We start from the raw sequence: 15,769 nt of genomic DNA on the forward strand, positions 1-15,769 counted from the left end.
TTTGTTGCCAGAAAAAAGGGGGAAAACCCTATTATTAAACTATTCTATTTTACCAGGTGAAGCCCACTCGGCTATTAATTGTTTTTCAGAGGCGGCCTGGCCAAACATGATGGCTCATGCTATCTGGAAATGTAAGGTTGCAGCCATATCATCTAAAACGCATGTTGTTTCTAAATGTGTGAGGGAAAAAAACTGGAGGCAAATCCACGGAGAGAGAACATTCCAACTCCGATTATACAGTCATCGTCAGGGTAGGGATTGCACCACGACCTCCTGCGTATCAGACAAGGGCAATAATACATCGCCACCTCGGTACGTCAAATGTGACCGGTAACAGTCTGAGAGGAAATTGGCAACTGTGTTGGGGTGGCAGGAATTAATTCGTACCGAGATCCGACGCGTTTATTGTGTTGAACTTTATTTGACAGCACGCTGCACAGTTTGCGATAATGGGCCGAGGTTGACTCGAGATCTACAAGAGAAATAGGTGGTATTTGAGAGCACGCTGCACAGTTTGCGAAAATGGGCCGAGGTTGACTCGAGGTCTACAGGAGAAATAGGTGGCAACCCTACGCACCCCATCCCGAGTCTTCGATCAAATTAGGGGTGGCCACGAACCACAATCTAAATAGCCGAAGATAGAGAATAAATTAGAATAAAAAGCCAAGGAGAGTATGATAGCCAATTATGGATATCATTTAACATATGGTGTCCAATCATAGTGGTAATATAGAATGTATTTTTTTCCAATCAGTAAAACACAGACTATGATATCTTAGTGATAATGTTGAGTAAAATGTTTTAGCTCTCGGCTATAGGAAGATACCAGTAGACTACTTATAGGGCTCAAAGGGTTTGGCCACCCCTGGAAAAATTCAATGGTTGCAGCTGTGGCTTTGTAAATACGTCATGAACTTCATTGCAGCAGTTGTTCAATGGACAAACATCAACACAGATTTATTTCACGCAACTAATGAGCTTCATTTGATTTCTATTGAGAGTGGCACTGTGTGGTTAAAAATTCAAATCCCGGGGCCAGGGTTGGACTCATCTGGGGCGAATGAGTACGGTAGAACTCCTCATCTGTGGCGATGTGTGGGAGGGTTGGGGGGGACGAACATTACAGATCCTTTAATCCGCAATTTTATCCACGCATAAACTTAACGTTTCCATGAAAAAGCACAGGCTATTCTGTGCAATCGGTTTAAATGGTTGCGCTGCTCCAGTTATCCGCACCTCCGATGAGTGCGCGTTCAACGTGCGTAAATATTCGCAAAAAAAAAACGGTCACGGACAATTGGAGCAATTGATGTAATTTCACGAAGTGCATGCTAGCAACAAGTGCCTATAAAGACCCCGCAGGCAACCAAGATATACTAGGTTGGTTTTCTGGACGACTTCACTCATCTGTGAACAATTTGCAGATAACAGGAAGCCAATCCACAATATAGGGTGGGGGAGGTGGGGTAGATATTGGAAAATTAGGAAGAATGGGGGCATGGATAATCATGGTTTTCTCAGACCCCATAGGTCTTGCGGAGAATGGGGCCCCCAAAGGTCCTCCTTGCAGTTAATAGGACCGCAATCGAGCGTTGTGCTTGTGGAGAGACAACAGTGATCATCCCTGTGAGAGGCTGAGCACTGCCATGGAATTGAGGAATAGTTGTCCAGGGTCGACGGACAGCAGATGAGTGCCTGTTGACTTGAACAGTGAGACACCTTCACTTGACTTGCATTGATAAATATGCTTAACCGTCACGCGAATTTTAGTCGCTTCATCAATTGCTCCAATCATAATAGAAATGCTGATAATTATTGTGGAATACAGTTAATACATTTAATGCGTAGTACAGCTTTATTCTGCTTTGTGGTTGATGTTGTGTGCCTCCCGTCCTGACATGATCTCAACTCCAGACGGAGGAGTGTGGAAGACCGGTGACTGCAGAGGCAGTGGATGCGCTAATTTGAAATTATGTCTATTAAATGTCGTCATTTTTTTTTTTTTACGTACGTAACGCTACCAATTGTGTTTGCTCGTTAACCACACACGACGGATCGGGCTCCGGCGGTGGAAGAGCGTCCGTTCTCCCAACTGCTCAGGTTCCCGTTGGAGGTATACGCATATTGATCCGCACGTTCACCACACAACGGATCCTCTGCGTTTCAATTGATCAACGTACGTGCGCGTGGCCATTGATATGTGCGCGCCTTCCGAAAGAGATGTAAGCTTGCCGAATTGATGTCTACGCAGCCACAGATTTGCGCATATTCTGATACACTATATAGCAACATTGTTTATAAAATGTATATATTTTATGTATATTTATAAAATATATATCTGTTTAAAATGTACATATCTCTTTCAACGCTTGCTATGCTCCCACTTCTCCCCCCCCAAAAACATTGATATTATTAACAGTGGATGATATCGATCTAATGAGGAATAATTTATAGCCGGTTGTCAATCCACTGCTGGACGAAGCCTTCCCCATGTCGTGCGGACAATGGGGGTTGCTTAGGGTTGCCACTTGTCCTGGTTTTCCCAGTACTGCCCTCTTGTTGAGGCAGCTGTCTGGGGAAATCTTTCAAGTCTTCCTGGGCCATCACAAGTAATGTGTTTTGTCAGTTGCGTAATAATATTATTACACCGCCCAAGACAACGCATTCGCATGCAGTTCTCCCTTCTACTGGTTTCCGTGAGACATTTGTATGATGATACGTCGCATATTTTTCGACCTCGGAGGTGACAACCCTAGGGTTGTTTTAACCATACTTCACCATCTTGGTTAACGTGGGTTGGTGGGGCGCAGGGGGAGACACAGGGACAAGTTCAAATATTGCTTGCCACCGATGTTAGCCCACGTGGTAACAAATGTCTCAACAGTAGCCATGATATCTTCCGACACACCGTTAAAATATAAAGCGACATTTTTTTTTTGAGGGGGGGGATAGACCTCACACCTGTTTTTTTGTCCTTTAAGTTAAAAAGAGACAGAATGTAATGAATGCAGTTTGTGGCAAAAAAATGCACAGACAACCTTGAAGACCCGGGAACACATCAATTCACCTCATTCACGCCCGCGCAATGCCACACTTGGAATTCACTGACTTGCACATCAATCGCACTTGGCATACAGACGTGGTTTATACGTGTTCATGGGCAGGGGTGTGGGGTGGGGGTGGCGATTACAATTTAATACTGCGACAGTGGGCAGAGATGACTCGGTCAGACCGCTTTTCTTCCAACTCCGAAATCGATTGCCAGAATGTAAATTAGGATGAAAGAGGGGGTTGGGTGGGGGGGGGATAGACATTACAAACCAAATAGCAAGGTACACCTTACCCTGTAATCCATACAGGATAGCTTGCTCAAGTGCAACATTACCTGGAATTGATTCTGCCCTTCTTCCGACGATTATGGTGTGATCAGCCAAGACTGGACCGATGCGGTTCGTGTCGCCTTGGGTAAGCTGCAGCACAATTTACATCTCGTTTTATCCAGTTGTTGCCGTCGGAGGAGGAGGAGGCTCAAGGTGCGGAATGATTTAACCCATTTACTGCACGCAGGGTTCGGTGAGTGTCCCCAGCAAGCCGAGAGCATTAACCGCTGTCTATGTACAATACATATTTAGAAGATGAAAAACAAACGCAATAGTTATAACAATAATAATAACAGCAATTAAGTTAAAATACTGCGGCTCCTTACATGGTTTTTTTTTTCCCCAGTTCTCCTTCCGAAGTGTTATTCTTTTGTTGAACGCCGGGCAGATCTGCCTGCGTCGGTTTTATTTCTCGCTGGCGCCGCGATGTGTCGTCTGGTTGTGCCGCCCGGCGTTCACCGTGACGTCCGACGTTTCGCTCCGCGTACCGCCCGGATCTTGTTCAAGAACAGATTAGGGCAGGCAGGAAGAGGAGGAGCAAAGGAGGTTGGGGGTGGGTTGCAGCGGGGAGCGATTCGGCCCTCGCGCAGAAGCTGAAACGGCTCCCACGGCGCGGAGCGAAGCCGTCGATCGTCGTTGCCCACACAGTGAACGATGCGCGGGTGCGACCCGAGAACGCATCGCGAGAGCTGTCAGGCAGATCCGTTGGGACCGAGAGCACACGTGGTGGTGGTAGGGCGGTGGCATTAGGAGGAGGGCAGAAGCCTTATGAATGAACAGGCAAGGCGAGTTGCCTCTGGCGTTGCACCGCGCGTGCACTGACATAGCGCGTTTGGCATGGGTGGCATGTGGGTGAGAGTGTGCGACCGGTGAGTGGGAATTTGTAAGTTCAAATCCTGGACCGAGGGGGAGGGGGGTGATTCACCCATTTATATTTTCAGAGCTAATGGCATAATGAGTATTTATGTGACCTTTTTTGCCAATATCAATATTATGAACAAAAATAATAACAGGTTACCTTTCCTGGCAATAAAACATGTGTTAAGATGTTTGCATGTTTTGCCACAAGTACGTGTAGTAAATTCAGACTTGATGCCTTGAAAACGGTATCTATTTGGTGTTTGAACATCTTAACAACTGTTTTATTGCCAGTAAGGGTAAAGCCTATCCTTATTTTTTTAATGAGAACAAGGAGTTGTCACTTTGTGTGAGGTCCACAGTGGTTGTCCTGTACAGTTACTCGCCCCCGCCATAGCAATGTGGAATTTCCATTGCTGGCTGGATTGATGAGCGCATTCCCACTCTCTGCTTGACTTTGACTAAATGCGTCAATCAAAAAGTAAGCGGAAAAATTGTTCTGGGAGCCTAAAAGCTCTGTTTAACAGGATCGCAACCTCGTTGTGTACCTTGCTGCAGGTAACAAAAAAAAATTGAACAGGCTGAGACAACTAACAATTCTTAATTACGATTCAGCGTTTTTTTTCTTCAACCGAGGAAAGCCTCACCCTTGAGTCTCGCGACTCTTATTTTCCAGTGGATTCTGTCAAGTTTTCACAGTTGGGGAGGTGGCATCGATTCATTTACAAATATATTCCAATTGAGAAATCGAGGGCGATTTGAACCGCAAACACATTTTTGGGATAAAAACACCGCAAAGGTGGTGACACCCCTTTAGTGAGATGGCACATTCCCATTGACGTAAGAGCTGAGCTTTCCTTCAATAGCAGGATGTACCAAGATCTCAAAACGGGGGGGGGGTGGGGAGTTAAATGTGGCAAAACTTGCATTCTGCAATATTGCCCAAGTGAGCGCGCGTTCCTCTGACCCCGAGTCGCCTTTTGCGTTTTGAGCGACTCGGGGCCAGAGGATTGAACGGACCGGATTTTCAAATTTCAAATTCCCACACTGCCATCCTCACCGCGGCATTCCCGGCTCCTCGGAGCGAAATCAATCTTCCCGAAAACACGTCACCATCACCCTCATAACATTGCCGTGGCCTCAGAGAGCATCTCGGGCCGTAATTATATCAGGGATGCCGATAGGGGGACAGTGATGGATGGTCGTGTGTGTGTCGTCGTGTGCCGATATCAAAACCGCGGATGCTGCGTTGTCGTCTCGTGCGTATGGAAGGGCTGCGACGTTACGCGGCGTCGCACGCGAGCAATAACCGAAAGAATATCGCTCATCACGGGACATTATATATATCGCGTCTCCTCGCTTGCGGCAATGAAAAGTCGGCGGGGAGGTACGCAGCTCCTGCCCAAATAGCGCACCCAAGCGAATGAGTTCCGCAGCACTGCTTCAGAGGGCTGGACGCGAACAAGCTCAAAGAACAGGCAGCGAGAGGTTATTTGGGAGAGAGAGAGGGTCGGCGGGGGGGGGAGAGCCGTCTTGCTGTCGGTAATGTCACTGCGATCTTCCCAGTAGGCTGTTTTTAGAGTTGGGGTTGCGGGGTGAGGGACCGATGGTGGGCGAGACGGTCATCGTATTTGATTCGAGCGTTACTTAACAACCTCGCGTGGTCCAGCAAAACAACAGAAACAACAACCCAGCTTCGTGGTGTCATATTTACATCCCGTATGTACATCGACGGCGCTGCGAGTTGCACACAGTCCTGCGTTGTTTACAAACGGGTGCACAAAAAATTTGCACATTTGGCGTTTTTTTGTTTTTTTTACATGCCTGCAACGGTGCTGCGTGGACTCCTGTTGGATGCTGTGAGAGCGTGTGCCGTAGTCCACTTAGCGCGTTATATCCCCACCCCACCCCTTCCAACTGCCCAGTGTGGCATGGGTTATATACGTGCGTATGTGCGTACGCGCCGAATGTATTTATGTACATGACCGAGAGTTTGTTCCGTATTTATATGCTGTACAAGTCGGTTAAGTTGGGAGGAAAAATCGAAACTGCATTACGTCGCCCGTGTCCATTCAATAGACTAAAGTGTCTGCAGTGCCGTGTGCATCAATAAAGGCACTTTTTAAAAAACACCTTGGCAAAAAAAAAATGCTATATATACACACACACAGAGAGATAAACGGATATTAATAGGGAAGAGGTCAATAGGTTAGAGGGAAAAAGAAATATCTTAATGCATGTAAGACTCAGACTAACGTTTACTTTATCATCTTATTCTAAGTTTCGCCACGTTCACTACGGTACATTGTAGCTGTGTGACGATGTCATCAGAACCTAAGAGTTTCAAAAAGCAACTGTTGTCCTTGCGGGACATCATCTTGGCGCCCGTCTCGTTCTCAAAACGTAGCGACAGCCCCCTAACGGTTTGTGTATATACACATACAAAACATCATACCGTGTACGTATATGTAGCAGTTTACATTACACCACATATGTGCCTATATATATAAGCATGTGTGTGCATATATATAATTATAATACTGATTTTTTTTTTTTGTTAAACAATCGCCATCTTCATAATATTCGTCGTAACTGTTCACCTCCATCCTCATCATCGTCATCATCAGCCCGTGCATTGGGTCCATTGTAAGGGCACCTGAACAAAAGCCGCCGCTCATTAAAGCTTGTTGTACGCGGCCTGTTTCTCGAGCACCTCCAGGTAGTCTGGCTCGCACTGCAGTCTGGCTCGCATCTCCAGATACTCCCCGCCACCTGCACCTCCGGCGACGGCAGCAGCAGCAGCAGCAGCAGCCGCCGCTGCCGTGCCGTTGGGTGAACCAAAGAGAACTGTCTCTCTGATGACTCCCTCGGGGTGCGGCTCGCACGCTTTCCTGCAGGACGCCGAGCGGTATCCGCATCCGTACGCCTGATCCCCGCCACTCAGCAGCTGCTGGTTCCCCTGCTGCTGCTGCTGCTGCTGTTGCTGGTGAAGTAGCAGCTGGTGTTGCTGCTGCTGCTGCTGATGATGATGCTGATGATGCTGCTGCTGCTGCTGCTGCAGGGTGATGGAGCCCTGCTCTGCATGCGTGCCCATGAGGCCCATCCTCGAGAAGGCGTCGGCAGCGGCGCACGTCGTCCCTGGGCCGTGCTCCGCGCCCGCGAACGAGTAGCTCATGCTGAGGATCTGCCGCTGGATGGTCTTGTCGAGGATGTCACGGAAGGCGACCGGCTCAGCCTGCACCTCCTTGTACTCGTGCTCGCTGTCGCCCTCGCGCGGGATGTAGATGGGGTTCTTGCACATGGTGCCGATCGGCTGCGGGATGTACTCGTAGAGGTGGCGCGACGCGTGGCGCTCGGGCGGACCCGGCTCCGCCTTGGGCTCGTAGAATCCGTAGTCGAGGGGGATCGCCGCCAGGTCCTGGTTGAGCGTTGTGTCGCACTGGCCCTGGGCGGCGGCCTTTCGCCGCCGCAGGATGAACACGAAGAGGCCCGCCGTGGCGAACACGGTGAGGATGAGCACGATGAGCAGGCTGAGGATGAGCACGGAGAGCGGCACGGCGCTCTTGCCCGGGATGACGCCGAAGCCCGAGTTGGCGGACGTGGTCTTGTCGAAGTCGGGCGACCACGTGTGCGATCGGTGGTCGGCCGGCGGGTCGGGGCACAGCGCCTCGAAGGGCAGCGAGCGTAGCCGCTTGGCGGCGAACCGGGCGGGCGACTCGCACGTAACCTCGCTGTGCACCACGCCACCGCTCAGGCCCTCGATCCACTGCTTGAGCGTCACGGCGTCGCAGCCGCACTCCCACGGGTTCTCCTGCAGGTCTATCTGCACGATAGCATGTAGGTGCTCCAGCACGCCGGCCACGGGCAGCCTCTCGAAGAAGTTGCTCCGCAGGTTGAGGCGGGTGATGGCCATGCCGGCGAACGCGCCGTGCGGCAGTGAGCGCAGCTCGTTGTTGTTGAGGAACAGCAGCTGGAGGCCGCTCAGCTCATTGAAGGTGCCCGCCAGGATCTCGCGGATCTCGTTGAACTCCAGGTAGAGGTACTGCAGGCTGCGCAGGCCCGCGAACATGCCCGGCGAGAGCGTCACGATGTAGTTGGTGTTCAGGTAGAGCCGCTGCAGGTTGGTGAGGTTGGCGAAGGCGCCCTCGTGGATCGAAGAGATGCGGTTGTTGCCCAGGTGCAGCAGCTCGAGACTGGCGAAGTCCTTGAAGTCGAGCTTGCGGATGGTCTTGATAAGGTTCTCGGGCAGATACAGCTTCTTGGGGAAGAGCGGTCGCGGCAGCAGCGCCTGCACGCTCAGGATGCTGCGGTTGTGGCAGTTCACCGTGAGCCCCATGTCGCCCGTGTGAAAGTTGCAGCTGCACACCACGGGGCAGCTTGTGACGACGGGCGCCTTCGCCTGGACGCCCACGATGGGGCCGAGGTTGGTGCCCCCGCGCGAAGCATTGAGGGCCTCCGACGGCAGCGGGAAGTCTTCGCCCGCACGCTCCGAGCACAGCTCGCGCCGCGGGAACTCGCCGAGGTCCTTGCCCCGCAAGCGGAACGGCGTCTCGCACATCACCTCGCCCACGAGCACCGAGTGCGACAGGTGGTCGAGCCATGCCCTGAGGGCATCCAGCTCGCACGTGCAGTTCCACAAGTTCTCCTCCAGCTGGATCTCGGCGACGCGGTCCAGGTGCTCCAGCAGGCCCCGGTGGGGCAGCGTCTTGAGGCGGTTGCCGCGCAGGTCCAGGTGGCGCAGCGTCACATTCCGGAAGATGTCGCCGGGCAGGTGGTGGAGCAGGTTGTCGTTGAGTATGAGAACGCGCAGCTTGGTCAGCCCCCAGAAGGCGGCCGCCTCGATGTGCCGCAGGAGGTTGTAGTCAGCCTGCAGGTACTCCAGATTGTCGAGGCCCAGGAACGTGTCGTTGCGGAATACCTCCAGCTTGTTGCTGAACAGGTAGAGGCGGCGCAGGTCCTGCAGGCCCAGCATGGCACCGGCCTGTATCTCGAGCAGGCCGTTGTTGGCCACGTTGAGCGAGACCGCTGCTCCGTAGTCGACGAAGTCGTTGAGGTAGAGGGCGCCGATGGAGTTGCCGTTGAGGAACAGCTTGTAGGGCCGCGGCGGCACGACGGCGGGCGGCGCACGCAGCTGGGACATGTCCGAGAAGCCGCGGTTGTCGCAGTACACCTGCAGAACGTTGTCCTTCTCCTCGCACCCGCACATGACGGGGCACGGGTCTGGCCCCCCGGCTCCCCCCGTGCCGTAGGCGGCCGCTTGCCGGAGCTCGGTGGGCTCGGCGGCGCGGAGGGCGATCGCGAGCAGGAGAGCTGGCAGCAGCAGCGGCACCAGCGGCAGCGGAGGAGGCGGCGGCGGTCGCCGTCGCAGCGGAGCCATGAACGTCCCCATTTACGCGCCCGCTCGCTCTCTCAGGGCGGAGGCGAGGGGGGTGGGGGGGACGTGGCGTCCGAGGTGCCCTCCAAAGCAGGGCGGAGGTGGGTCGGTGGCACCGGTGGGGGGGGAGCGGGCTCCGTGCGGAGGACGGAGGCCACCTGCGAGGGAGGCGAAATGTCAGCGGCGTTGTCACGCGGTCGCCAAGCTTCAGGCAGACTCGGCAAGCACAAGTGGATATGTACGTCTGTGCAGGGAGTTTCTGGGATCATCGGATTTCTCCGGGATTCATAAAGATTCTGATTCTCGCGTCATGAGAAGCATCTTGTTACTCAACATAACAACTGTCGACGTTGCTCTGCGGGTCAAGATTTGCTGATGTTATGCAAGAACAACAATAATAATAATAACATAGTTTGTATATCTAAGAAGAGGAGGAATCTGCATTGGAATCGTTGGGCAATTTCATCAATGAGTGCTTAGCATATTGGAGAGATTGGCAGCGATTGCATATGAATAGTACAGTATGCACACGAGGGAGCATCACTCACTCTGCACAGGTGGATTTCAAGAACCCACGTGTCATACTGCCATCTCCTAGCTACCTCGGAGCCCAACTGGGTTTCGCAGCTTCACAAACTTCTTCACCGCCTCCTCCAAACGTGCTCTAGTGCAGTTGTGCACCACCGCATTGCTTCCATCTCGAACTAATATGGTATATGTCTTTCATCAGTTAATTTATTAGGGTCCCCCCACCTCCACCCCTCATTTAAGCATTTATCATTATCTGCTATTCATGTATAAATAAAAAAAAACGGCGAATGCGCCAACTCCCTTCAACTGTCTCAGTGTTTTGCAAGGCACCGTACACTGCAAACTCTGTCGTTCTACCCTCCCTCCGCTCTGACGAATGACCATTGCTTGAAGCGCTTTATACATTATATTTACCGTGTGAATTACGAGGTGGTGGGTGAGCTTTTGTACAGTCCACACAGTCGCTTATTGCTTTATTTAAAGATGGATTGGTGCAGGCCTGCAATAGCTTGCTCACATAACTGCTGGCCGAAGTGGCTCAATTAGAGGGCGCTCTGGACAGCCGCTCTAGAGGGTATTTGGCCTACTGTTCCATGCTGGATAGATATCAGCACCCACTATAAGACCATGGCAGCATACATTTAAAGATGGATTGACTTTCTGCGTATTAAAACTAAACAAAACATGAAACCAGTTTATACTTTACCAGGTAAGGCCCACTGAGTTATATAGCTATTTTTCAGAAGCAACCTGTCCACAAATGATAGCTCACATAAACACATGCCGATTATAAATGTGGAGGGGAAAACCTGAGGAATCTGAGAAAAATCCACGTGACCACGGGGAGAAAGGCATGCAAACTCCTGTGACGAGATGTTCACGAGCAGATCAGGAAGATACAGCGAACCCATTCTTGCCACTCAAACCCCGAATCCTCCACTTTTCCCAAGAGGAGGACCCATGTTTGTGGTATATTTATTTAAAAAAAATCTGAAATGGCTACATCGTCCCAACCACCAGTCGTCCGCCTGCCATCTGGCGTAATTTACCGGCCGCGGGGGCAATAAGCGGCGAGCAAAGCGAGCGGGCGAGCGATCGCGGAAGCAAGGGGCCTGGGGCGAAAGTACACACGCATGCGACATTCGACCCGAAATGCCACGCAAAATGCCGCACGAGATGTCTGGGACCCAGCAGTCGTCCAAGCCAGCACGAAACGCTCGCTTGTCCTCCGCCAGCTTGTGCCAAGATTGCCATCGGCTGGAAGTGATACCACTTAAATCGCTCGGCACGTGCGGCGAAGATGGGGCGGGGGGGGGGAAGGTGCGTTGTAGTAGTTTCACAAAAGTGATTTAGCCGGCCCATGTTATATCACTGCCGCAGAAATTATTGGTCTTGGCGAGCCATATTCCTTGTGCGCATATGCGTAGATTATTTACAGGTACTTCAGTTTCCTCCCATACGCCCACCACTCGTTATTGGATATGTCTAACCGTGAGCGTGTAGAACACTCGGGAAATAGAAGTCTGACTCCAAAGGATTCCCCAGATAAATCAAAGTGCATCCATATTAATGCTGTTAGTTCGAATGCGTACGCGAATGTAAAGGCAGGGCAATTATGTTCGGGCGCCACGCCGCCAGGGTCACGACACTGGACTGGCTTGCGAGCCCTGGAGGTGTGTGCCATTTGGAACACCGTGTGCACTCACACTCATTATGTTACAATGCTGATTAGCGACCCAAATTATGCGATGTTTCTCACAGTATTACATCATTGTGATGGGACGACCTTTACTTTTTTTTTACTTACTTACTTACCAGGTAAGGCCCAATGAGCGTTGTGGCTGTTTTTCAGCAGCGACCTGGCCACACAGGATAGCTCAACGGAGTGGCTTACCAAGTAGAAATGTATCGCAGCCAAATTAAAAAAAACGGATTTTGCTTCTCAATGTGGAAGGAAAACCAGAAGGACTCGGAACAAAATTCCATAATGACCACGGGGAGAACATGCAAACTCCAAATATACAGCAGGTGTCAGGGTCGGGATCGAACCCACGACCCCCTGTATACCAGGTGAGGTAGCTAACATCTCGCCAATGTAGTGACCTCACCAGGGCTGCAGACCAGGCCACATCATCCTCATCATCATCTTCGTGCGCTCGATACTGGATAAACGTACAGGACACGAGGAAAAGAATCTTGTTTTGACTATCTTTGTTTTTGAACGCAACTCCCATATCAAATGCAGAACACTGTAATTCAGCAGGAAGATCTGACCCACACTAAGATACTAAGCATTGGTGACTACTATTTACTTAAGGATTTAGGAAACCGATCAGTCAATCGCCCAGCTTTGATGGAGTCACGTTGTGTTCAATGCATGGTCAATACACCTACTGACCACAACAAGGACAAATATCGCCCATATTGCCTCTAATAGACTGTAGGGGCAGGTGCTGTTAGCGTGCACCTCTTGAGGCCAGCACGGTACACGTGGGGGTGGGTGGCCAGCACCACACCCGAGCACCTTTGTTTCCACAGTAGCGATGCTTACACACCGCATCATGTACTCACTTAAGGCTGAGTCGACTGAGGGGAGGTCCAAGACCGGTTCAGAAAATCGTCACTAGTGTTGGCCGTGAGCGGGAATTGAACTCTGGTCGCTGGGTTCATAGCGCAGTGCACAAACTGTTCCACTACCCCTCCCACAACACACACACATAGCTAAGAGTAATACCACCAACCAATCCAATTCAGTGGGATCAGATGATTGGGTGGATACAAAAAAAAACCTGCACCGATTGGATTCAATTTCCATGCCAGGAGATTGAATCGAACCAGTGACCTCTGGATTGCAAGTCCATTGCGCTAACCATTACATCATAGCAGAATCCCATCCACACACACACACGGACAAAAAAAACCTTCTGGTTTTACGCGTGTATCATATGGTACTGTGTTGTGGCCACCCACATTGTTTGTCCCTGTAACATCGAAATATATTCCCGCTCACGGCCAACACTATTTTGGGGAGCAGAAAATAAATAGGAGCCTGTGGACGTGGAATTCTTCATGGGTGCGTATGAGGTGGGGGTGGGGTGATGGGGGGGTGGGGTGATGAGGGTGGGGTGATGGGGGGGGGTGATGAGGGAGGGGTGATGCGGGGGGATGGGGATCCGTACGAACCTGGGAGCAACCGAGTTTGATTCTCGCTCACAGCGAACAACGATGACAATAATCTGAACCGGTCCTGGGACTACCCCTAGGTCGACTCAGCCTCAAATGAGTACCTGGTGCGGTGTGTAGCAAACATCGCGATTGGGGAGACAAAGGCGGTCGGGCGTGGTGCTGGCCACCCACCCCCTCGGGAACCACGGTGGTGAGATGTTAACTAACTTGCCAGGTATACAGGAGGTTGTGGGTCCGGGGCCAATCCTGATGCCTGTATGTTTACAGTTTGCATGTCTCTAGGGCCGTCCATAAATGACGTCACGCGATTTTTGACGATTTATGACCCCCCCCCCCTTCGTCAGACGGCGTCACAAAAAGTCAGACCCCCCCTCAAATATGACGTCAAAAAGCTCTGCTCCCCCCCCCCCCCAAAAAAAAAACATGCCTGAAATCGCTTCAAACTATTGTCATTGAAGTGCGTATTTAATGTGGCGCTGCACTCTGATGTTGATGTGACGTCACATTTCTCACCCCCCCCATCGTCACACATCGTCACAAATGTCTGAACCCCCCCCAGGTGCGTGACGTCATTTACGGACGGCCCCTATCTCCCTGTGGTCGCGTGGATTTTTATCTGGGTTTCCCCGGTTTTTCCCTCCACATTCAGATTCAACGTGCGTTCAGAGTATTTGCCTGCCATAAATTTCCACATGATGATAAGCCACTACGTTGAGCTATCATTTGTGGCCATTTCGCTTCTGAAAATGAAGGCCGGCTCATTGGGCCGGTCTTCATAGGTGCCAGCTAACAGCACCTGCCCCAACAGTCTGTTGAGGCTATACGGGGCATCTTTGTCCTGTATTTAGCGGGGGGGGGGGGGGTATACGGACGGTGGTGCTACGGGGCGATGTTGCACCAGACGATGCACAGACAGCGCCGTCACGGCTATCGACACAAGGCCAGAATTCCCCGAGATGCCTGCTCCGCTCGCTAGCCGCGTCTCCGCATTCACTTACCCAGCCAATTTAAGGAGAGCAAATACCGTCACCTTTAATATCTCTCCTAATGAGCAGCTTTGTTTGCTCTATTGGGTTTTTGTTGTTGCTGCTGCTGCTGCTGTTGCGTGAAAAGAAGCAGCAAAGGATTTTGTCTTAACGGACGAGGCAGGGAGACCTCCTGTTTGCATTTAATGTGAGGAGTTTAAGTCACACTTGTGAATTTGTACAGTGGAAATGGTTGGCGTAACGGTTAGGAACATTGGACTTCCGATCGAAAGGTCCATCTTTCAATCGAAGTCCATCTCCCGGCGTGGACGTTTTTTTTTAAATCATCCCACCTCTGTCCACCCAGCACCATAAATGGTTCACGCCACAGTTGCGTAGGAACGGCCTCCTTATCAGCTCAGGGAGTGCGGCGGTAATCGGCCAGGCGGGGGCCCCAACATTTTTAATTTGCACAATTTGCGGATGGCAAACGTCACCGCTCTAATTAAATGGAAATAAAACGTGGAGCGTTGATGGAAGGATTTTCGTGATAAATAAATAAATTTAAACGACCGTTTAAAAAAAAGTGGTATCGCTTTTTTTTTACAATGTTGCTGAAAACATTGTCAAGGGGGCCACAGCTTCGTGGCTTTGGCCACGGGGTGGGCTGTGGGGAGAGGGGGGATAGGCACGCGCTGCCCCCTCGCTCGTTACGCGACTGGTTACGCCGCAGTTAGTCAATAGGAAAGTCGCGCGTGGGAGGGTAAAGTGTGGGTAGTCCCACTTATTCTCGGACGTCTGGCCCAGCGCGGAAGGAGTCAGTCAAAAATGTTGCGCCATTCAGCGGAGCTCTCTTGAGCCACCTCAAGTCAAAAGGCCTACCACGAGCATTGGCGTAAGGAAGCAGCTTCAGGGCTGAATCTTTTTCTGTTTCACCTGTGCTATTTACAATGCGTCCAATTCACGTTGTGATATTTGCACGAGTGCCGCCAATTGCAATAACAAGTCGTTTATTGAATTAATGCATTTTTGAGAGAGTAAATTACGTTTGAAGTCACAATACACTGCACGTGACAGCTAACATCTCATTACGAACTGTGACTTTGTCAGATCTTGGAAGCTAAACAGGTTTGAGCCTGCAAACAGGTTGGCATAGGGCTTGCGGGGTATGATGTTACGATAGACGGCAGTACATAAAAAATCCAACGCCGTACCATACGTCTATCCTTCCACTTCTCTGCTCACTGCATTCACCGATTCGCACTGACCAGTATGCTGAAGTTTGGTCAAGAAACCTCAACGATGCACAGAGCATGGGGAGGCCCTCATCCAGCAGTGGATTGACCACGGCTGATGCTCATAGTCCGGGAGAGTTTAATCGAACAGGGCTGTATGGATCTATTGATGACCATGATCACTCCGACAAAAATGATGATGAGAGTAATGGTGACGATTCCATCACAAGTACTGTGTTG

At 51.0% G+C, this 15,769-nt stretch overlaps 2 protein-coding genes across 6 annotated transcripts in view; both read right to left on the reverse strand.

The window, feature by feature from the left end:
• Positions 1-3,473, reverse strand: part of LOC116954442 (sucrase-isomaltase, intestinal-like) — a 382,301-nt gene extending 378,828 nt beyond the window's left edge. For 2 of the 4 annotated variants that reach the window (XM_032974950.2, XM_032974949.2), the window contains exon 1: positions 3,386-3,473. The gene's annotated coding sequence lies outside the window, so the exon portion shown is untranslated. The remainder of the gene's footprint in view (positions 1-3,385) is intronic. The other 2 variants (XM_032974952.2, XM_076052315.1) reach the window with 2 other exon arrangements.
• The window catches only part of LOC116954499 (SLIT and NTRK-like protein 2), a 34,243-nt gene continuing 18,875 nt past the window's right edge, over positions 402-15,769 (reverse strand). For both annotated transcript variants that reach the window (XM_076052317.1, XM_076052316.1), the window contains one exon: positions 402-9,770. In XM_076052317.1, the coding sequence (XP_075908432.1) occupies positions 6,916-9,627 (2,712 nt within the window). In that variant the 5' untranslated portion in view covers positions 9,628-9,770 and the 3' untranslated portion in view covers positions 402-6,915. The remainder of the gene's footprint in view (positions 9,771-15,769) is intronic.

Source organism: Petromyzon marinus, chromosome 55 (assembly GCF_048934315.1).
Source record: "Petromyzon marinus isolate PM22_M1 ecotype Great Lakes invasive population chromosome 55, UKy_Petmar_22M1.pri1.0, whole genome shotgun sequence".
Classification (NCBI taxonomy): domain Eukaryota; kingdom Metazoa; phylum Chordata; class Hyperoartia; order Petromyzontiformes; family Petromyzontidae; genus Petromyzon; species Petromyzon marinus.